The sequence below is a fragment of the Strix aluco genome, chromosome 1 (assembly GCF_031877795.1).
Source record: "Strix aluco isolate bStrAlu1 chromosome 1, bStrAlu1.hap1, whole genome shotgun sequence".
Taxonomy (NCBI): domain Eukaryota; kingdom Metazoa; phylum Chordata; class Aves; order Strigiformes; family Strigidae; genus Strix; species Strix aluco.
In genome coordinates this window covers 122,552,037-122,576,375 of record NC_133931.1, presented here as the reverse complement: position 1 = coordinate 122,576,375, position 24,339 = coordinate 122,552,037, and the positions used below count along the sequence as shown (strand labels likewise).

At 38.7% G+C, this 24,339-nt stretch overlaps 1 protein-coding gene across 1 annotated transcript in view; it reads left to right on the top strand.

The window, feature by feature from the left end:
- GPR158 (G protein-coupled receptor 158) overlaps positions 1-24,339 on the top strand; it is a 211,523-nt gene that overhangs the window by 76,149 nt on the left and 111,035 nt on the right. The window contains exons 3-4 of the mRNA XM_074833759.1: positions 11,051-11,153; positions 18,704-18,921. Coding sequence (XP_074689860.1) covers positions 11,051-11,153; positions 18,704-18,921 — 321 coding nt within the window. The remainder of the gene's footprint in view (positions 1-11,050; positions 11,154-18,703; positions 18,922-24,339) is intronic.

Genomic DNA, 24,339 nt, shown 5'->3' with positions numbered 1-24,339 from the left:
GTAGAAACTCTTGTCTTCAAACTTGGCTGGTTTGTAATTCACTTACTATACAGAAACATGTTAATGCAATTTACTTTTATTGAGGTTTTTTTTTTTTTGTTTTAATGAAGTCAATGATTGAGATGGAATTTTAGAAGTCTCAAAATAGAAATTCAGAAGACCTAATCTGTGTCCCATTTGTGCTGTTGCGTGATTTGGAAAAGTACTGGTGAATGTATTTGAACTGTGAAGGCTCGTCAGACTACTGAACAGGCTGGTGCCTGGATTTACCTCTTGCTTCATAAGCATTGGGAATAAGAATCTGTTGGAGTGAGGCAAATGGAGAACCCATGTCGTTCCTGGGGATGAGGTGGGAGATTTTTCTGGGGAGGTGGGTCACAAGTCTTGTGTCCTTGGTGATGTGTTGCGTTTTGCAGCAGACTAAGAGTAGAAAGGATAGAAAGGGGAGAGCAGTAACAAAACGTAAGTTAATTTTACAAGCCTATGCACTATAATGGTGTTGTTCTTGTGGAATTATTAACCCAGGAAGACAGGTGAGCATTATTTATTTATAAATATGAAACAGGATCTGATGCCAGTTAGCAAAGTTACTAACCAAACATACTCTCTCTTACCCTGAAAGTTGTTTCCTTTTCTGTTGTCACGTTATAGTATCTACATGTTACCAACTAAAATCTATGCATGTGCGGTTTGTCCTGGCTTTAGCTTCACTGGTCTTACGGATTTTGGCCACTCGATAGAAGTGATAACTGTGTTGCAACATCTTCAAGTGATTTCAAAGTGACAGGTAAAAAGTGAGATGATACGAAGTGAGGGTGGACTTTTGTGTGTGCATGCATGTGTCACATTAAGGCTGGCAGGTCTTTGGTGCTGTTTCTGTAGTGGCTTCTAATAAAATGGGTTTGCTCTGTCAGATGGAAAGTAAACTTGACATTTTGTTGAATCTGAGGCAAACTCTTACAAGCATCTTATTGTCTGCTGAGGTTTATGTGTCTACAGTGTCCTGCTACCACATGCTGTTTCACCATTTCTGAGGGCTCTGAGAACAAGAGGTACACTTCTATAATTAATAACAGAAAACAGTTTCCTTTTTAATTTTAACGATGTCAGAAAAGATCCAGTCCATTATGCTTTGTGAACCAGCTCCTGGTGGCTGCCGAATAATAGAGAGAAAATTCCAGCTTGTTTTCTCTCCAGTGGAGGTACCATGTTGCTTGTTATTCATTAGGCTCTGTTTTCACGCAAGTTTATTAAATAGAATTGGTGGGTGATAGGTACCTTACTGCCAGAAGGCCACTTTGATTCCTGTGTTTTAGTGTCACCTTTCTGCCACTGTATACTTGCAAGTACTTGAAGAAGAAATAACTACAGTGCAGGTAAATCTGCTGAATTTTCTGACGTTCTTAATGATCACTAGGAAACTGGCTTCCAAATTTGCAGTTGCATGCTTTTCAAAAAGTGTTACCAATAGTCACTCTGCCAGGAGAAGGAATACAAAGTTCCAGAGTTTCTGGTTCCAGAGATTGTTTGATGCTTTGCTTTGGCTTCCTGCTGCAAGCTGGAACATCATCTTTTTGGTATCTCTGTGGTGTTGCCATCTGCCATTGGGGTTAGCAGGGATCTAATTTTTGAATTGGTTAAGCTGTGTGCTGGTTTGGGACCTTGGCTCTAAAATGTTGTATTGCTGAACCGAGGGAAAGCAGAGTACTGAAGAAATTAAAACTAAAAGTGTATTTCATCCTTCCAGCTTAGATTTGAACTTAAACCTTCATTTTAGTGTGTGTATTGTTATACCTTAGAGGATTAATTAAATGTGACTATACTTCTGTAATAAAGATTAGTTATACTTCAGATTTATACAAGAAGAAGGCTGTCCTGCTTGGAGCTCTCACAACAGAGGAGGGTTACTAGCAAGATTTTCAGTCACTGTGTCACACTTGTGAGTCTGGGCTGCTCTGTGGAGGTGTTCTTGGCATAATACTGACCCAAAGCCCCAGAAAGGCTCTGGGACCTGTTAAACTATGGGCATCAGCAGACACCCGCCTAAAATTTCTGTGGATGCAGGAGGACTCTAACACAAGGACTCCCTGTTGGAGACAGAACAAGGGAATATTTGCTTTCATATGCATGTCTAGACACAATAGTTTATTCTCAGTCTGTTAAAATAAGCATGCTTCTTATAGGTCTATATCAAAGCTGGTGTTATACCTTGAGCTTCAGAGAACATCTTTATGATGGATGGCTTTTGTAATGTTAAATGGAGGCTGGCTGTAGCTTTGTATAAAGGAGGAGTTCAGCTTGGGCAGAAAATGACAGTCCACCAGAGCAAGGAAGAGTGGTTTTTAATCACTGGGGTACAGGAATAGCCTTGTTGGGTTAAGTACAAACCTGAGAGAAAAATAACGATGGGCAGAGAGAAGCATCATTAAATATCAAAAGTGGTCATTTAGTGAGCCTTCCAGGGAATTTACATTCACGGCCAAACCCTCCAACCAGAAGGCAATGGAGAAGTGAGATATGAGTCATCGAAACTACACTGGCTTTGGATAAAAAATAAGAATCTAGATTTGAGATAAGAAGAATAACAGAGAAAAGATTTTCAAGGTGTCTGTCTAGAATATGGTGGCTCCATATAGGGAGCTGGATCGCCAGCCCTCTGGCTAGCCTTATATCTAGAAGTGACGTCTTACCTGTGTGACAACTACTACTCAAAATTAGGGCATTTTTTCCTCAAAGCTGATAAAGTTTGCAAGAAGAAAGCAAGCATTCAGAGCAAATAACAGGATTTCATGGTGTACTCTCATGGCTGATCTCTTTGGTGTTCTGGATTAGAAGCAGTAAGTAACTACATAGGTATTAATTTATTAAGTATATTGCTGCTTCATATTAGTTGTAGTTATAACCTTTTGTTTCTGATTTGTTACCTAGAAGTAACATGTCTTGCCCAAATGGATTTTTTAAAACCCTTGTGCTTGTATAGTGCTAAAGAAGAGGCTGAATGAGCTTTCAAATAGCTGTCAAATAGTAGGTGCTGTATTTTGACTGTCTTCTTGAATGAAAGAAATATACTTTTAAAATGTATGCTGCTGATGGACAGAGCCTAGCTGGGAGTTTTGTTTTACCAATGACCACCAAATAAACAGAAAGACTCATTTAATTGACCCTGTCAGAGTCTGTTTTGTGATAAAAGATGCTGTATCTTCATTCAAGTACCAGCGAGGTGGGTATTTTCCTTCAATTGCTATCTAATGTTGCACTAATATAAAAGGAAAGAAGACTGCAAAATTGAGCAAAGATACTAAAATTTGGATCCTTTATGCAGCCATTTTCTCAATCATGTTTCACACAAAATACTCAAGTAGAATTTCAGTAAGAAATGATTTTGTGACTAGGAGCATCATTTATCCAGCTTTGCATAGTTGGACTCAACTCAAGACGCCTGGCAGTCCTGAGTAGTCAAAGCCTCTGGAAAAATGGGCCAACTTGTCCTCAAGATGGACTGAATGTCAAGGAACAGGAGCATCAGATTATTGTAGCCTGGTTTCCTAATTCATTTTCTTACACTTTTAGCTGATGTCTAAGAAGGCACCAGTGCCAGCTAAAGCTTTTCTCGTGACTGTGGCATTTCAAAGAGCTTTCTCTAGTGTCTAATAAAAGGTAGGTCCTTATGATATAGTCATGATGTCCTCTCAGCAGGGACATTGATAAGGTATCTCTTCTCTACCAGGATGTTATTTTCATGAAACTTGTGGGAATTTAGCAAGTTTCTCACTCCTACTGCACTGTCTGGAACCAGTCAGTAGATGCAAAAAGTTACCGTGGGTTGGGAAAACAGATGCAAACTGTTACACACCTTTTCCAGTGTGATCACATATGTCTTGCTAGTGTGTGGAATCAGCCTAAAATAATGTTTAAGAGTCAAGAAGTAAGTACATTAATGGCTGCTGGGAAATGCAATAGAAACAACAGATACAGCAGCTGGCTAGAAAATGTTGGTTTAGCAATGCTGTCCATGTTAACTTATTAAAATATTGTGCACTGTTTTCCACCATTTTATTCCTCTCTTTGAATTGTGCATCTAAGTTACCCATTGATTATGGCAGCTATTTGCTAGCTTTTGGAAGAACTATAGGAAATTTTTTCCCTTTCTAAACAGCAGGGCCAGCAGGGATATCCATGCTGGCAGTACTGTAATAGTCAGGCTCTTTCTAAAGAACAGTGAAGCCCTCAAGATGTTTGGCCATGCCCTTCTGTGAGATGAGCTGTGCAATTCCGATGCACCCTCTATTACTCTTTTGTATTCTGAATGAGTTTTCTTTGCTTAAACTCCAGAATTCTCTTGATGAGTTACTGGCTTGCACTGTCGATTCTAGTATTTCCTATCAGCCTTTAGAAGAAAATGTGAATGAGTGTTCTTAGAATTATAAATAAATACTTTTAATAAAGTTTATAAATGTGCAAAATGTATTTCAGAATGAAAGTAATTTGTATTGTCACCATGCAGATAACCACGTTTATTGGCAGAGGTAGGCCAAGTGTGAAAATTTGGTTAAAAAATTGAACATCAATAAGTAATATAAAATTGAGGGTTTTTTCATTTTTTAAAACACTGCAAAATTCTGCTAGTTTATTAATAATTCAGGGAAGCATGAATAGGTGAGAAAGAGTACTCACTACTCAGAACTGCACCCTTCATGGGGATCAGGAATAGATCCAGCTTTTCTCCCCCACCAAATGTTTTTGGAAATGCCTTACATTCTTGCAGTTTTTAGCAAGCTTTCTGAATCCCCTGTTTTACTGTGTGGCCCATCTTTCAGGCAAACTTTTGCAACACTTGCTGCCAAGTCACAGATGAATGCAGAAATAGTTGGCAGAACCAGATGTCCAGAGGTAAAGGACCTCTGTGGATTTTGGCATATTCCTTGACAGCTTCTGAAAGGTCTTATGCAGATAATGTTTGGTATTTCCAGTATTGCCAAAATTATCCTAGTGATAGGAAAAAAGGCGTAGAGATTCAATATGAAGAGAATTCTCTCTGATGTAGGTAAGACACTAAGGAAGTGAATTAGACTTTGCTCTAAATGCAGTTTAACCTGTGCTAATAGTGAAAAATGTCTTAATTTATCCCCAAAGCCAAGGAGGTCTGGCCCTGAGAAAGTGCCTTCAAATTAATCACAGTGCATTATTTAATGGCCATAAAATTATCAGTCCCTTTGGTGTCTGTTAACAGGTTCCCCTGTAATTGCTGCATGGTTTTCTAGGAGAGGCGATTTGTAATTTTGTTGTTTAGCACATTAAGCAGAAGTGAAGTTTGATGTGTTTTAAAATGATATTCAGGTTACCAATGACAATCCCAGTCTGTCACATAAAGAGAGTTGTTTTTTTTTTTTTTTTAAAAAGTAGCATGATTGTAGTCTGCACAGGTATTTTCAGCTGTAATGAAAAATCTGTCTTAACTGTCAATGCTGAGAACCTTTGAGCGTCCAAGCTACCCATCGTCTGAAAATTGCTGTAATTGTTGTGCTTTCATCCTTCTGTAAAGGATCTCAATGGTGGGAAGCATAGTTTATAAACTGACCTTGGGTTCTCCATACGCATGACTACAGCATGAGTTTTCTGCTCCTTATCCACCCCCCTGCCAAGTAACCTGGTTTCAGACTGCTAAATTTACCTTTTTTCCCCTCTCCCTGTATTCCAAGCAAGCACCATGGTTTGTATATATTTCTGATCTCCTCTCTTCCATTTCTTTGCAAGATGCTCCATTTACACCATTTATTTTTTTTACTAGTACTTCAATTTTTGTCACGTTTGTGCAGTAATGGGCTGGTAACATTGACATCTTAGGAGTGATGGAGAATCAAAAGGGAATCCTTTAGAGTTCCTCAACATACAGCTGGGTGACCGAACTGATTCACAATGAAAAAGGGGTTAATTTGAAGTTAAAGACTGCAGTCTCTTACATTTGGTGAATGCCTTCCTGCTTGAACTGGGGATGATTTGACATTAACTTTTCTATTTGTGGTTTGTCAGTAGTAACAAAAGTATCCTAACATAAAAGCGTAATTTTAATAACTTGTTTAATTTTCTGAGTATTTTGATTGAGATTAATAAAAAGACTAATAAAAAATCAGACAACTTTTAATGGTCACATGTTGTTTATGATTGTCTGTGTGAATGAGTTGAGACTCCTTACTATCAGTATTTACTCTGGTCCCATGGCTTAAGAAGCCCGGAATAATGAAAAAATCCCATTAAAAAGCAGTGGTGAGTTTTTAGCAAAGCTTCAAACTATTGAGACAAATATTATCCTGACAGCTACCTTTGCTCTAAACTGAATCAGATCAGCTATTGCTGTGCTTTGTCTGACTCAGAGTTTAAAAAATTCAGTGTCATTTTAAGTACATTGTTGTTGTAAAACAGATTTTTAAACTTGAATTTAAAAAATAACTCCATCAATACACTTGGGATGAGAAAAGCTACATGGGCCTACCAAGTAACCCTGTGGTGTAAATTACAGAGTGGCCAGCCCTGTCCTGTCCTTTTGAAACAAAATGTTGTACTTGAAGAGAAAAAACTGTGTGAGTAGCATTGCTGGCAGGCTGGCTGCCTCTGGAGCTGTCTGGAGGCAAGCAGGGGGTCCCTGGTGCTGCACCAGGTCCTTGGATGTGTGGATGTGCTCACTGTTCACTTCTGAGCAAGCTGCAAACACACTTTAATGCAAAACTCTGCTATTGATGGGTAAATGAAGTGAGAAAATATGAAGGGTGAAGCCTTTTCAATGACAGAGCTGTCATTGACTTCAGCAGGCAGAATTTTACTTTTATCTGCTTTCATTTATTTTTATGAGTTAGTGTGATTGACAACATGGTAAACAGGATCAGAAAGGAGCTCATGGGATCTCATAGGACACCAGCCTGCTCCAGCTGCCATCATATGCCAGGCACAAAATGACTTTTACATATGTAGCATTTTCTAGAAATTCCCTATGTGCTGCACCTAACCAGAGCGAAGAAATGTGGGCTTATTTGTATTATTTCTGTTAAGTTTCTTCTGTCATGACTTTGCTCTTATTTCATCCTTTGAACAAGGAGTCGACATTAGAAGGGGGAGATGTCCTTATTGCTGTATGCATGTGGAAATACAGATTCTGAAAGCTGCATTTTGAAAAACTTGAAATACCCAAACCAAGTCTGGCTGCATTTTTTGTCTCTCTTTTTATAAATTTTAAAATTACTGTTTTAGCCCCTCTGCTTCAGAATGCCACAGGACAGTTTTATTTGGTGGTTTATCTAAGTTTCTAAATTACATGTAGGACATGATGCCACACGCTTTCTCCTAAACTACTAGTTTCTTTTTTGCCCTGTTCTTCCCTTCTATTTTCTGGTGTGGGCTGTAACACCTGCTTTGTGTATCTGCTGAATACTTTGGCACTTGGTTCCTGGCTAATCAGATTTGCTGAAGGGCTGTGCCTCTCTTAAGCCAGAAGATTTGACTTAGACTTCCAAAGCAATTGCACAGGTTATTCGAAGGATTTCTTTTCTTTCTAAGAGATATATTCTATTGCATTAGATTTTTCCAGCTTTATTCTTTACAACAAGCAGCATAAAATTAAACCAATACTACCTTTTTAAAACTGGCTTAGATATTGTGTCTGTGTTGATTCAGGAGCTATTTATTTATAAATAATTTCAAGATAAATATTCAGTGAATATCTTATTTTTTGCACTGAGTGTATAATTTAAAGCATACTATGTTAAACCAGGGAGCTGTTACATTATACAAATACTGTAAAGCTTAAAATATAAACTTGCAAACCAGGGAACAAACAGCAGGAATAGATGTGCTGCATGAATTGTACAGATGCCTATTACTCTCCTCTTAGCAAATATTATGGTAAAGCTGATCTGAATTGTAACCAAGCCATCTGTAAGATCTAATGGCTGGAAGTTAAAACAATGCAAATTCCATTTAGGAGTGTGATGTCCTGAAGGGCGTATTGGAGGAAGTCTCACTCCGTAGGCACCCTGCATCTTTTACCTTTTGCCTTGACACTTGCTGCTGGGCACATAAGAGATGTGATACAAGCCTAAATGCAGCTTCTGATCTAACCTAAGGTAGCTGCTCTTATGAATTAAAGCATGATTTTTAAAAAGCTGATGACCACTGATGAAGAAAAAAATAGGAATATGGTGGGTTTACTCCCACAACTTTGCTTTCACATCTAGAATGAAATCTGAAATGAGGTCAGTTTTATGCTTCCTTTTTTGCTTATGTGGAGGCAGATATTTTTCATGCATCTGCTTTTTTTGGTGCTAAGTTCTATATGGATCAAATCTTAAGTAATTTAGCAGCAGATTAATATTTTACTGGCTGTGTCTACACAGTCTGTTGTGGGTTGCTCAGTCTCAGTACTCCTGGTGGTCTGAAGCCCACAACTGATGCCGTGGGCTGCTGTGGCTGAGCTAGTACAGCTCGGGCTCTGGGTCTGCCACTGGGGTCGCTGAAACCAGGGTGCCACTTGCCAGGGCAAGGACTAAAGTTGTTTGCATGTGCCTGCTGTGTATTGTGTGCATTCACCCACAGAGAGCCAGGAAAAGCTTCTGTATCTGACAGAAGAACCCTGATTAAACAAATCTGGACTTTGTTAGCTAAAGTCTTTCTTTACACCAGCAAATTCTTACTCAGTTTATTACCTTTTTCACAGTAATATTTACCACCATTGGTTAATATAACTGTTAAATCGTTTCTAAAAAGAGGGGAATTTTTTCTTTCCAGGAAAAGGTATTTTCCCCATTTTTGGCCACACGATACTTAGTGTTCTTCCCTGCCTAGCTGCTGCAATTTCTTTAAAAAAGTCAGGCTGTAAATTGTTCTGTTTCCATGCAATGTTGAACACAGTGGAATTTCAGAGTTTGAAACTGCATCTGGAGGGGTCTAGTCTGCTTTCTCTCCTTCTCTCCATCCCTCCTTTCAACAGACTGATGTTCTGATCACTGTTGCACCTTTGCATGGGATTATGCGGACTGCAAGAAACAATTTGACCAATGGTTTTTAAGGTGTGCGTTACAGCTGCAAAAGACTGAAAACAAGGATAATATCCTAGACCAAGGAAAGATTGAAATATTTTGTTCATTTTCAAGTTCTGGACTGGTCAGTGGCAATAAAATAAAAGTTACAGACTTATTTGGTGTCAATATTAGATGTGTGTGAAAGGATCATCAGTAAAGCATTTATTTTAATGCAGAACAGATTCATGAGCCTGTGATACATTTTATATGAAGAATTTGTTCAGTGGGAATGGATTATGGAACTAGGGGTGCTGCAGTGTTCACAGAATACAGTAGAAGCTACTTCTTTTCTTCCTTGCCTTCAAAAAGAAAATGCAGTCTCTATAGCAGCGTGTACCTTCCCATTACAAAGGAAGAAGACAGAAAGGCAGAACAGAATTTTCCCTGACAAATTCTTTTTACTACTTTAACTATTTTATTGTGCTTGGTTAAAGAGGTTTTGCTGTCATCGGACTTGCACACATGCTCATCCCACTTTGATTTCTGCTGTCCTCCACCCTGTCAACAGTCACATTTCTGTAGGGTGAAGATGATGTGTGAAGAAAAATGATTTGTGCCTTCTCTTTACATTTTTTCTTGCTTTCATGTTTATACAAAGGCTGAATGAATTTTCAGTGTTCTTGGAGGCCAGTTTCCTGCTTATTAGTTGTTTACCAATAGCACCCTCCAGCCTGCACCCTGTGCACGGACATCAGATCGGCAAAGGGTGTGAGAAAAGATGATGCTATCTGGGGAACAGAGGCAAAGAATATCAAAGTGGCTTTCCCAATGTCAGGCAGAATTATGTCACAAAGATGAAATTTGAGATTAAAAAATTGAGTTTTTCTTAAGTATTAGTGTAGACTGTCCTCTCTTGGTGTGCATTTGAGTTTTGAAACTCAGATCTTTTTTACTAAACCCTGTCCTCAGCACCTTCCTCCCTGTCTCAGGCAGTTAGAGATTGAAATATATTCTACAGTCACAGTTGCAAAGAAGTGAAATGTAAGGAAGTGACAGGACATAGGATGTTTCAGTTAAATCATTTAATTGCTCGCTGAGGAACTACTAGTGTCTAGTTCCTATTCATGGAGGCATGTTGGTATAGGTACAGCTATACTGATGGGAAAGGCATCTAGAACAGTAGCCTGCTATGATCTGATAAAGTGAAATAAGCTATACTGGGGGAAAATTATTTTACCAGTGTTTCTACCTTTATGTTGCTGAGCTGAACTGTTTCTTCTCTCTGTACTAGGCAGAGTCTATTTCTTGTACAGAAGTGGTCTGACAGTAGATGTTCTGTCACTGTAATAAACTTGCTGTGGTTGTCCTGATGTCAAAATTAAGCAAAAGTGGAGTTAAAACAAAACTTGTTTCACATATTGCTTCCTCAAAAAGGGACAAGAGAGCTTAGAAGTATGGGACTCCCATTATCATAGTTTTGCTCTCTTTCACCTAGGTCAGGTTGAGGTGTGCAGCCATTTTCTCTAACCAGTTGTTGACTTTGTTTTGACTGGGTCAATCTCCACTCTGGTATGGTTGCTGCTGTGGCAGGGGCACCGACATGTGCTGCCTGCGGAAGGTTGGTGATTTGGCTGCGGCTGTCCACGTTCTTCCTCAGGTAGTGTGAGCTCAAGCTGTCTGAAACACACCTGCTGTGCTGGGGAAAAGTGCTGGAAACTCTCCAGGAAAAAGCACAGCTGTCTGATGTCCTACCTAGAGCCAGAGTACAAGAGTCAAAGTACTTGGTTGTTTTATCAGTGGGACAGGCTTGATTATAGCTGTCTTTGATGTTTGTTAGTGATGAACAATAAGGAAAAAAAAAGTCGGAGCGATATATGACTATGGGAAAAGTCACTGAGAAAATACTGTCAGACTGGAAGGGGTGCATATTTATTCCTAGAAGGCTGCTCACAGTATCTTGTAATGTTTTTATGCTTGAATGTGCATCTGAGTATACAGTTATATGATCATCTGCATGACTTTTCTTTTTTCCTTTCTCACAGTGCATGCCAATTAAAGGCCTTGGATTTGTGCTTGGAGCCTACAAATGTATTTGCAAGGCGGGATTCTATCATCCCAACATCTTCTCAGTGAACAGCTTTCAGAGTAAGTGCCTTTGCTTGAGTTTAAAAAAAAAAAAGAAAAAAGAAAACAGAGCTAGCATTAATAATGCAGGATTCCTTTTTATCCTCATCAGGGTTATACAGTAAAATCCCAGTGGTTTGCAACTCTCAGATTATATAATCACTTAAGGAGTTCTAGCCCTTTGGTTTGTCATTCACAATACTCTTGAGGATCCTGTAAAACATACCCTCTTGAAGAATATTTGGTTTGTAAATAAATTTAAAAACATGAAAAGAAGTCTTACTAGGGGGAAATAGAGATTTCTGGCATCTGTGCTCAAGCACAAGTATTAAGGAAATTAATCTAGGAATTTTCTCTTTGGTCAGGGCAAACTAGAATGCCCTAGCCTCTGGCTTTGTGTGGGTTTTAATTGTTTTCATTTTACTTCATTTACTTCATTTGCAAAGGAGAATCCAAAGGAGCATCTAAACTCTAAGATGCTGATGAGGTATTAAGAGATGGATCAGGCCTGAGAGTATGGTTGGCTGTAGGATATGAGTGACACATAGCCTACACCTGCCTAGGACACACATCATACGGTACTTAGACTGAGTTGCCCACAGTAAGGGAAACAGAACTTTTTTGATACTCAGCAGGGAAAATACATAAACTACATGCCCAAAGTTGATGTCTGTTACTTTTGTCATATGATGAAAGCGTAACCTCTGCACAGATTTTGTGCCAAAATTGTTGCAGTTATACTAGTAGAGTTCATGTTGCAGTCACAGGTATAGAGCTGTTGCTTGAAGGTGTGACAGGACATCCTTCTCTGCCTCCTGCTTTCGAGTGGATGCCATGGCCAGCTTCTTCACACCATTCTTTAGCCAAAGGTTCACGTCATCAGCTCTCTGCAGCAGGAGCAGTTTGTATGAGATGCCCAGGGAATGGTGATGGGTGCCTTTCACTAGACTTGGTCCAGGATTGCGTGTATTATCTCCTGCCTTCTGTGAACATAGCTGTTCCTGTTCCACTATAGAAATACCTCTGGTACTATTCAATACTTAACATGCACTTCTGTGATACTCACAGATACAATTCAGGTGTTTTGTACTGATAAATCATGTTGAGGGTTATATGACACGGTACTTGTAAAAGCATGCCCCTGTGCTGCAGAGATGCAAATAAAACTTCCAAGTTCCTTCCTATATTAGCAACTCTTGAGCTCTGCTTTCTTACATAAAAAGTGATGGGGATTATAGATGAAAGGTGAGCAATTTTAATATTAGGAAAGCTTTAGAATTCCCTATTTGTTTGCAGCCCAGAGTTCCAGATATTAAATCCTTTGACCTGTGTCATAGGTTGGCCTGTTTTTTATTGATTTGATCTGGTTTACATATAGGTTGGCCAAGATATCTAACCCCTAACTCAATTATCTCTCTCATATATATATATATGAGATATACATATCATGTCTCCTGTATATATATATATGTGTAGCATAAATAACATGGTGTGTTTATTCAGCAGTTTACCTCGTGAGTGTTTCCCTTCTCTTTTCATATTGTGGAGTGTTGCAGAAGGCAGCCTTGTGATAGTGCTTTTTCTCTGGTCTGTGTGAATTTTTCGATAAGAGTAAGGATGATATTTGTTTGCTCCTGCAGTGCACTGAGTTATGGTGGAGTTGGAATTTAATTCCTTGAATGAACCTATAGAAAAAATTCTTAGATTTTTGTCATACCAAATGCCATAGAACACACAAAAATAATGTGGCTAGAGATCGTAACAGCACTGATCATTAGGGATGAGATTAGTTTTATCTCATATCAGCTGTTTAAAATGTATATTCTTGGTATGTATTAGTCACCTAGGTTTCAACTGCAGTCAGCACCAAGAGCGTGGTTGGTAATTCTGCTGCTTTAGAAGGCAGAATTTGTCTTTAGATGGAAAAGTAACTTTTCAGGCAAATAACCTTTTTTTTCTCCATCTACTATAGAAGAAGGAGCCTATACAGCTACCTGAGATTGAATATTTGGCTTCTGAATAGATAACATAGAGTGAAATTTGTCCATGAAACTGTTTGCATATGCTGTGTTTTAGGGTGTGTAATTACACGATCTCAGGCCACTTTGATTTAAGCATGTAACTGTGAGCTAACATAAACATCAGTAATATAATTTTTATTCACCTAGATGCAGCTCAATCTGCCAAGCTCTATAGGTGATTTCAAAAAGTCAACAGTGAAACAACTAGTGTGAGACTGGAAATGACTGTGAAGTAGTGGGAGAAAAAACAGTGGTTCAAGGAAACTTAGCCCTGTCGCCCAGCTGCATTTGGTAAAAAGGAAAAGATGACATAGTTAAAACAGCTGTAGTATGTATTTGGAGGTTCAAAATGATGCTAATACAGGAATTCTAGACACGAATCCTGCAGGCAGTTTTGACAGAAAATGTCTGACCTGAAGATCTCTTTGTGGAGATAGGCTGGTGAGGTCTGATGATAAGAGAGATGAAACTGAGTAGAAAAGTTAATCGTTTAGAAAGTATTCCTAGTGGAAAGAAATACAGAGGCAGGAAAGATTTGCAGGTCTCGAGATGTAAGTAAGCAGATAGATAGAAAAAATGACCAGTTTGTACTTCTGTGGATTGAAAAATTGAATCGAGTCTTGTTTTTGAAATGGGAGCATTTCTTAATGATACTGGGGTTCTGCATGGCAGCAAGATATGGTTAACTACAGTTGCACATTGTGCCTGAAGTATCAGACTTTTAAGTGGGGGCAAGGCTCTGCTTTAGGTCCAGATGAATGTTTTGGTTTGAGTCTGAAAGATAGCTCTATAAATTGGCTTTGCAGGGATCTTGGACACTCTACATGGTTTGCTTGATGGGAAGGCTTATAAGATTGCTTATCTGCCTCCTCTGCTTACTCAGCTGGGGCTCTGAACACCAAGATGCAATGTTGTATAAGCAGTGTCCTCGGTAGGAAAGATTCTGTAAATCAGTTGCTTTTCTGACTTAAAGCAGCACGGTGTTGCTGCTCCCAAGGAGGTCGCACATGTTGCAGGTTCCTGAAGTGTGTGTGGGACAAGGGCACACTGCAAATTTAGCCTGTTCTCTTACTGCATAGGAAGCCGGGTAGGAGAGTGTTTCCTTCCCAAGGCTGAGTTTGTTTTTCAGAACTGACAGTGCCAAAATATGTAAAACCTTTCTATTTTTTCTGCATTAGTTAATGAGGACTCTGGGTACTAGTGGGCCCAGAGTTATTGCCATGTTTTCAGGATCTCTTCTGAGAACAGAAATTGATTTTAGAAACAAATGTATTTCATGCATGCAAGTTGCATTAATCTGTAAGTGCTTGAGTACACAATTATGCACTTTTTCCTAATGGCTTATTTTTAGGTAGCACTATTAGTATAGGTAGAATAGACTAACTGCTTACTACATATATTTTAACATTTTTGTAACACCCTTCTCAAAGCACTTATGTTCTCTGTCTCACAGGGTAATCGGGTTTGCATTGGAAGATTCTTAGCAGAACAGCGGTGCTTTTCTCATTCTTTAGCAATGCATCATCCATACATTGCAGAGATTCTGCTCAGCTCTTGCTGTTTGGATGTGGGACCTGCTGCAAAAAGGTGCTTGCACCAGAGGTGGCTCTTTTGTCTGGATATGGGACTTTACTGTCTCTCATGGTGCTATGATCACATAAGAAGTCCCAATAAGGGTTTCCAGTTCAACGGGAATTCCCATTTTTTACACCTGCCCTTTGGCTTTGGTTCTTCAACAGAACTAGCAAGTGCAGATCTTTGCAGGTATGAAGGCTGTCACTGACTTCAGTGATCCCTTTCTGGGGTGAGGATTATGACCATGGCCAATTACTAGGTTTTGATGATAGCAAGTCCAGTTGCATTCACACACACACTGAGTTACTGCAGTATTGCTGATACTACTGGTGTTGTTCCTGATTTACACTATTATAGAACGGGAGCACAATCAGTCTTTTATTCTTCTCAGTGCTCAGCATGCGCTGTGCCTTCTGTGTTCATGTGCTGAGTTTTGACTGGGATCTGGGATGATCTTGTCTGGCATGGTAGCAATCCCTGCCTTGGCACTTAGCAGTCTGTGGTGCCATTCTTACTTTGCAGGAAGATCTCAGCTGGCAATGTCACAGCTGCTGAGGCACCCTTTGCGTAGCAGAGTGTGCTTAGGAGAACCCAAGCTGATGAAGAGTTACCCTCAGGAGACCATTTCAAAAACAGATGGGCTGATCAGACAGCAAAATAAGACTAGGATAGAAGAGGGAAGAACTAGGCAAAAAATATACTAGAGGAGACATAGCTGAAGCATTTAAGCTTTTCGTTTTATTTTTCCAATACCCAAGCATTTTCCTTATTATAGTTCATATTAGTTTGTGTCCCTATTCCTACTTTCCGCCAGTTCTTTGTTCTTTTCTCCTTCCATTTTATCATTCTTTTTTATTACTTTTTTTCTTTTCTTTTTTCCTTGAGGATGGTACTTTTTTACACCTTCCTCATCCTCAGTTTGAACCCCTGCAGCACAGTCAGTCTTTCAGTGTTTACTTCCATCTCATTTGTGTCAGTGCTAAAACTGCTGCTGCCTTCTATGGAGTAGAATTGGCTTCTTGTCCATCTACCTCACCAGTGTCTAAAATCTTTTGCCATCTTTTGGGGAGGAAGAACTGATTTTCTTCATTGGAGAAGGCATATGTAATCCCAAAGAGCTGCTGAGATAGGAGAAAGCATGGCACAGTGAAATCTAGCAGTGCTGTAAGAGGCAGTAACTTCATGCTTGGCTTGGACTATCTATAGTTTGAGTTGATGTTACATTGACCTTGGTGAGGGGACAGGGCTGGACATAAAGGGTAGAAATGTTCAACTATGCAGTGGGCAGCAGTGCTCTGAGACGTATAGTCAGGGCAAGGGTGTGGGTAGATAAAAAAGCTCCCAGTCAGTGGAAAATAAAATGATCACTTCTTCCCAAGAACTTCTTTTAGAGGGTCTGAAAAATGTTCATTCTTTTTGACAAGGAGAAAACAAACAAACAAACAAAAAGATGGGGATTGTTAATAATTCCTTATCACTTTGTGTAAAATCTCAAGTAGATCCAATTTTTTGGATCTTTCTTATATTAGCTATAATGAAGAATTATTTAAAAATCAAAAGATATTCACCAGATGATCAGTCATAGCTGGCAGTGCAGGAGATGCATATCGATGATCTTCCTTTGTATACAGCAGTGTGACACGGGACACATCTAAGCAAAGGCTTGCTGTTGCATTATGAAGTCATATCCGTGGGAGATTTACTGCAACATGCAACTGTTTATTGGCTGTTATCCCTGTAGTATGTGACGAGCATACACATGAAGAAACTTCCATGCATGACTCGGATAAGAAAATGCTTGATAAAATGGATTATAATGCATTTTCAACAACTTTCAAGGTTGAACATTTCAGAAATAAAGTAAAAACATCAAGTTTAGGACCATGCAAAATTATCAGGCCATATTTGTATAATATTTGTGATTTAAGTAATCTCATAACTTTAGGTTTTAAATTATATTTTTTCAGTGGTTAAGTTTTTACACTGAAAATAATTTATTTAGCTACCACAATAAAAACATATTAACAAATGGCTCATGTGTGGCTCGGAATTGTGAGGGTTTAAAGAGATTAAATAATCTTTTTGGAGATGGGCTAATTGAAGGGTGACTCTTTACGGAAATGATAAAGGAACAGGCATGTGGTGGAAAAGCAGGTTGACATGAGTGCATATATTGAGGAAACGAAGTGAAAAAGTTGATCAGTGAGTAGTGTACTCTTGATTTGCAGGTGGGAGACTGTGACTTCTGTCTCTGACAGAGGACAGTGTGGGTCAATTGCTCTAGCTCTAAGTTAGAAAACAGAGATACAATGTTACATATGGAGGAGGTGGTTTCTGGCAAAGCTCTTGGAGGGATAATGGCTGAGGTCCATGGGTGTTTGCTCTGAAAAGGAGTTCCAGTCCTAGGATATCTTCAGGATTAGTGTTCCTTAGAGGTTCTCCACCTTCTTGGGATGCCCAAGCACAGTTATTTTCCAACATTTCCATTCCTGCCTCCCACAGTCTGGGTCAAAAAGACACAAGATCTCTTCTTGCTGTCTGCTTGTATCTAAGAAAATCTGGCTACTAGCATGAGTCAGCACTACTCTGCTATATTCAGGTTTCCAACATCTTTGTTTAGAATAAGCTCCAAAGAGAAATACATAGTTTTAATGAGAAATACCAGCCTGTTCTCTGCTCACTGCAGGATGAGGGAGCGAAGCATCCTACACTGAGGATGAGGAGCACAGGGCTGCTGAAATGGCATGCCGAATAAACAGACTTGGGTATACAGCTTTTTTCCCTTTCCCAGGCTTTGCCTGTCAGCAGATGTGTGCTTGTGAGAAAGCAAAAAATAATTACCCTTGTAGATAACCTGCTTCAAATGTTTCAAGCTAAAAGTCTGAAGAGAGTTTTATAAGCCGGTATGCCTGTGGAACATCGGTGGAATAGGCTGTCTCTTGAATGCATGATTTATTACTTTCACTGACAGAGGAGGAGAATTTTGGTCAAAGATATTGAAGCACTTCTGTAGTCTTGTGAAAAGTGAGAGATGTTGCCACACATATTAACACACCATTGATCTGGCTTCAGCCACGTTCTCTTGTTTCTGGAAGATCGTGAGCCTGTCTTGCTTATATTAAACATTTTCAGTAATTCAGTTTTCCTTCTTATTCAACAATATTCTTTTTCGCCCCCTTTCTCTTTCACCTTTTTATTCCATTAATTGCCTGTAGGATAAGCAGTGTTACAGAGAGTTATGGGCAACTGTTCATGGATCAGAAAAAGTAGGAATCCTCCTGTGCTCTGTTGATGGGTTCACTTTGATGGATGAGATGTCAGCTTAAGAATCATTGATTTTTGTAGACAAAATATTAACTTGCCAGTAGGTTTTCCAGATTTCCTGGTGTGCTTGTGTGAACAATTGAAAAATTATACTTAGTGTAAGTGCACTGGTTTTGCTTTGGGGACAGAGTCATGCAATCATGCAACAGCATGCTGAACAAATATTAATTAAGGGTTTTATCTAATTTTAAACTAATTAATTGACTAGATAGCATTTTTATCAAATCGAGGAACAATCTGAAATAGGATCAGAGCTTGTACTGTGAACATTAAGTAGTTAATAGGTCTGCTCTTCATGTGTCCGTGTGAAATCCTTTCCTTATTCCCAAATCTTTGATGTCATTTTTTCCCCATTCAGAAGTCTCCTTCAAAGAATTTCCCGTGCAGATTTAGCCCACTTTAAATACAGTGGGAAGGTATTTGACATTTAATAAGCTCACTTTCCCTCATGTCTAAATTGGTCTGCATTTTCTGAACATGACAAAGGAGGGTAAAATGAGAAAAAACAGCCCTGGCAAGTCATTTTGTAACTTGAGAGAGGCCAACAGGGAGGGAAAGGGAGTCAGCAGAGGACTGTTTCGCTCCTGTATGGATGAACTGCCCATCCTGTACAGCTAAAGGTGTCTCCCCTTACCCTTCTGATACTTTCAGGAAAGGATGCAGAAAATCGCTTTTCTGGTGGTGAATTGTCAGAGGAAGTCTACACCTGCCTACCCTGCAGGGAAGGATGTTCTTACTGTACAGATGATACTCCCTGCTATGCACAGAAGGACAAGTATTTACGGCTGGCTATCATCTCATTCCAAACGCTCTGTATGCTGCTGGACTTCATAAGCATGCTGGTAGTCTACCATTTTCGCAAGGCAAAGGTAAGCAGACGTGCTTTACTTGATACTCCTGCTCATTGTGTGGTACAGACTCATTTATGTTAGGTGCATATAGCTTCTCATTTTGACAGTCTCTTTCTCAGGTAGGGAGCTCAACTCAAGGAGAGGATGGGATTTCGAAACAGGAATTCTTTGCTTTAGACGTGGAGGTACCTAAATTGTTTATGTAGTTTTTGAAAAAAATGCTGAGCAATTTGTGTTTCCCAGTGAAATCGGCTTACATTTGTAGGTGGTCAGCAAAAATCAAGGAAACTTATTATGTTCAAAGTAATTTTGGAAAATCAGGCCAATTATGCAGGTATCTAAGGAGGCACGTGGGTGTTTATAGTCTTGGGATCTTGAAAGTCTCTGTTTTACCACTGCTGGGAATGATGTTTGGTTTCAATATATTTGAGAGACTAGCTGGAAAATAATTATGTCAAAGAAATCTTTCCAAGTAATTCTAGTTCCTAGAGAGATTAAACTTGATTTTATGGTTAAGCATTTTTTTCACCTCCAAAGTATGAATATATTAAGGAGTGTCAATAAATTGCTCATGCAGGCTACGCTTATGTTTTATGTTCTAACCTAATGAACTTTCTGCTTTTACCTCACTCAGAATCTTTTAACATATAAGATCTTGTGGAATCACTGTTGCCTCCATAAATGAGAATATTCTCCGAAACTTCCAATTTACTAAAAAAAAAAGAATTGAAGCTGGCACATATTCACTACCTACATTTGGGAGTCGTAGGTGTGCACACAGTATGCTACATTGTTGAAATTAATAGCTTCATCCACTTTCCATAACTAGATAAGCATTTCCATTTTGTTTTTTGGAACACCTGATCCCACAGTCTTTTAGTCCTACGGAGTCAGTGTTACAAATGCGTGGCTCATTTTGAAAGACTTTAATATCCTGGCAGGAAATCACAGAACAAGCAGTAACATTCTTTTTTTTTTTTTTTCCTCTTCTGTTTCTGACAGAGTCTTTGTATTTAATGATATTGCATAAAATGATTCAAATTACAGACTTAATTGTATTTATAAAGTTTTTCATTATGAGAAGTCTGTTGTAGGCATCTGTTTAGTTGTTTAACTTAGCAGAAGAACTTCATTCCAATTTTGTGAGGTTTTAGTCCACGTGGTAATGTTACTTGCTTTTAATGTCATAGAAAATATCATGAAAGAAGCATTCCTTGTGAGTAAAATCTTTACTCTCTAGACCTACAAAGTGGACAGAGTATATTACTTCATATGCAGCTATTGCAAGTTTGACCTGACTTTTTTTTCCACACTGAAATATTGATTCTTTTACAAGAAATTTCTATATTTTGTCATAAATAGTTTGAGGTCAGAGAAGAGTAAAATTGTGTACACTCTTGCACTTGTACACTTACATATGTTCTGATATACATATCCAATACAGTAAAAAAAGGATATACATTGAATATACTACAGAAATATTGTATATCACAAAACTTGCTAGTAAGGAAAGGTGCATTTTAGCTTTTGTGATGATTAGTCATTTCTCCAAAGTAGGCTATGAGTAAAGAACCGGATGGGGTCTATATATTTAATACCAAAGAGGCATATACCTACCTTTCCTTGTTTCTAAAGAACTTTTCAGTCTTTATGAAAACGTTTGAGCTTATTTTTTTCTAGATTACCTCTTACCATTAGACATCATGACATCTGAACGAGTGAGAATCAGACATAAACCAAAACATTATTTTTTTCTGGAAAGAAAAGTGATGCCTTTGAGACGTTGCATTTTATTCAGTCGGACAGAGATGGATTCAATTATAATTTTGTTGCCTTAGAAGAGAGGTGACTTTGTTGTAAATGTATATCTCACAAGGAAGAAGTGAGGAAGAATGAGACAAAAAAGTAATATGGTGATTAACAAACCTTTCCTGTATGATCAGTGTTTTCAAGGAATAGAAACTGATAAATAGATGTTCCATCGCTTTTCATGTCATTCAGCTGAGTTTTTTTCTTGGATTCCTTTTACGTTCTTTTATCTTGTTGGTACAACATGATTTTAAAAAGAAAAATATCTTGTGTTATTACCGTGAAATAAGAACTTGTATGAAGGGCAAACATGCTGAGAACAATGAGTATTTGCATAAGAAAACTGCTGGTTATATTGGATAATGACAGAAATTTGGAGTGAAGGAAAAAACCTAGTAACTGACTGTGTACTCTCCACCAAGGGGGAAAAGTCGTGAAAATGAAAGAACAGATATTGAAATATATTCAAAATATGCATTTTGAGAACTTCCAACCGTTAGTGAAACAAACCTCAATTAGGTTAGTATATCTGCCTGATTAAAGTTACTGTGTTAAACTGCTTATTTCTATTGTGCTGGATGGATGACAGAGAAGAGCATTTTTGGATTCTCTTCCATGTATGGCACTACAATATTAAAATAGTTACAAAAAGTAATTTTTAATACAGCATTTTAACAGAAGGACACGTATACTGCTACCATATCGAGAAACAATCTTCAAAGTCTTTAAAAGAGCAAAAGAGGGAGGTTAAAAATCAAAAATGCTAAATTAAGGCCTCAGTGCTGACAAGAATGAAGAGTAGATATGTGGCATTTTGGTACAGTTGTTGATCAGTAAAACAAGCTCAGTAAAATGGGAAGGCAGATGGGATCAGGTTACCACTCTATAAAGTGACTGTGCAAAAACACTACTTAATGCTTGTACTTATGGAGGCTCCTGGGAAATATTAGCTTCAGTACGCTAAGGTCCTGAAAAGTTAAGGTCAGCCAACATAAAGCACCTTGGAAAGAAATGCCCCTGGCACCTTGACTGTGATATTGTGATTATAATAAGTCAGACAAAGAATGATAAAAGTCCAAAGGACCCTTTAGATCATGATGGAGGTGAGACAACCTTCGTCTCAAAAAAATTAATGTATCAGATCAGAAGTATTTCAGAGAAGAGGAGGAATACTTATTCAGATCATAGTGGTTACACATATTGTGGCCAGGCTACACTTATAATGGAAACTGCTGTGGAAGAGTCACTCATTGGCTTAGTTTCATCAACAGTGTGGAATATATGCTAGGTCCAAGCCAGTTACTAAAAGATTAACCATTGGTAAAAAATCTAGTGCTCCACTTTCAAAGAACAGAGCAATGAGAACAGAGATGTTTTCAACAATTACTGCCGAAGTGTCATTGATAGAATGTGACAATATGACTTCCATTTTGAAATTATCTTTATTACTGACCTAGGATGTAATAATAATGATCTACAGGGAAACCTGGTAAATATCAACCAAAGTGGTTCCACAAAGTGGTAAATATCAACCAAGTGGTTCTTGACGAAATGAATGGTAATAAATAGGCAAAGCCTACAGCAAGCCAGATGACTGGCTTCTTTAGAAGTCTCTGAAGTTTTAAGTCTCTCCTTTTAGAACTTCTAAAGGTTCCGCTAAAGAGCCCTCTTCAGACTTCTGAAAGAACTCTACAAAACTGCTGAATTATTTACTGTGGAGTAAGCTACTGCTTACATTAATAGCAGTAGAGAGGAATGGAAGATAGGAAATGTGACATCTGTGTTTATAAAGACTTCACGTAATGGTGACAAGAACTAAAGATCAGTAGGTCCAACTTACATGCTTGCAAATTCATAGAAATGGTAACAAAACTACTGGGTCCATGGATAAGTGTGGGAAGTGGGCTTTTGTGAGAATGTGATGCTCTAGAAATGTATTTAGAGCTCTTAGAAGGTGGATTATCAGCATGTGGATATGACAGTACTTCTTCCAAGGTCCACCACCAAAAGCTCTTAAAAATTATGATTGCAAGGGGCTAGGTGAGCTACGCTTCTTGCAGGTAATCAAGAGATAACAGAGAAAAAACACTGCAGGAAATATGATATAAAATCATGTAAGACAGGGAGATGTTGATGTGTGAACAAATGTTTATGGTTCCTCTTAAGATGTCACTAGAGGGTGTTCAAGGAATCTCTCAAGTGGTTAAAAAGAATCAAGTAGGTGTTTTACACAACTTCTAGTTGCTTTATGTCACTCATTGACAAAGAATATTATGGATCCCAAAGTATAAATCAATTGAAATAGAGTTTAGAAGGAATCATGAAGGATATTTCCATTATTGGTTGTTTAAATGCAGCAGTTTTGGTGAAACATCTGGCGTAGGAAGTCCATCATTTTTATTGTTGGAAACTCGGAGGACAGACCATGAAGGATCACTCTCTGCTGTTCTCCTTCTTTAATAATGCAGCACAGGCCATGACCTGAGGTAGGACACTTGAGTCTGAATCAGAAAGCCATTCTTTTGTTCTCTTGGCAAGGAGTAATTAAGTTAGATTTCATCACAGAATCACAGAATCATTCAGGTTGGAAAAGACCCTTGGGATCATAGAGTCCAACCATCAGCCCTACTCTACAAGTTCTCCCATACACCACATCCCCCAACATCTCATCTAAACGACCCTTAAACACATCCAGGGATGGTGACTCCACCACTTCCCTGGGCAGCCTATTCCACTGTCTGACCAATGTGTCATGTCTCCTTTTGAAAGCATTGTAGTTACTCCTATAGACTTGCACATTTGATAGGTGGCAAAACAAAATTCAACTCATTTGTCCAAGACACAGTTGCTCCAAACTATCACTGGTACCACTGACCAACATCTTGCCATTGCCTGTAAATGAAACTGCAAATTAGTGACTTCAAGCAGTAGTCAGCATTGGCAAACAGTACAAAATGGAACTTGAAGAAAGATACTGTGAGAGAGCTAGGATCGATGCTGAGGAATTCATTTGAGGCTTTGTCAAACACAGGTGAAGGTGACTTAGCAACCCCAGGACTAGCTCAGCAGCAATGTTACTAACTGCAAGAGTCATAACTGGAGAAAATCACAGGCAGAAAATGTGGCCCTTTGCCGAGAGAAGGGAGAACTCCAAATGGTAAGAATAAAAAAAATTTGGAAGAAGTCACAGAATGAATAGCAGAAACTAAACCACTAGTGAGAAACATTGTAGGTAGGGAAAGACAGAAAAAGATGGAAAATGTAACAGATAAAGCAGATGCCACTGCTATAATGAGAAAAGACAAAGCATTTCAGTAGGAGAGTAAATGGAGGAAATGTGCCAAACAAAGGAAAAAGGGAAGAAATATTCACAGCTAATACAGAAGGGAAAGCAGATGTATGGATCACTTCAAAGAAGTCTTTACTCTGTACAACCCTCTGACCAAGCAGTAGTGAAAGCTGGAAGCCCTGAGCCTGGCATTAACGTAAGCTGCAAGAGGCTGAAAAACTCCTGGGAGATGGAGATCAGTGAACTCCCATCAGAAAACCTGATGGCACCTGACAGCACCGGTTTAATGACACTGAGGGAGTTGTACAATGAAGCTTGGGAAAAAGAGATTTTTCCTC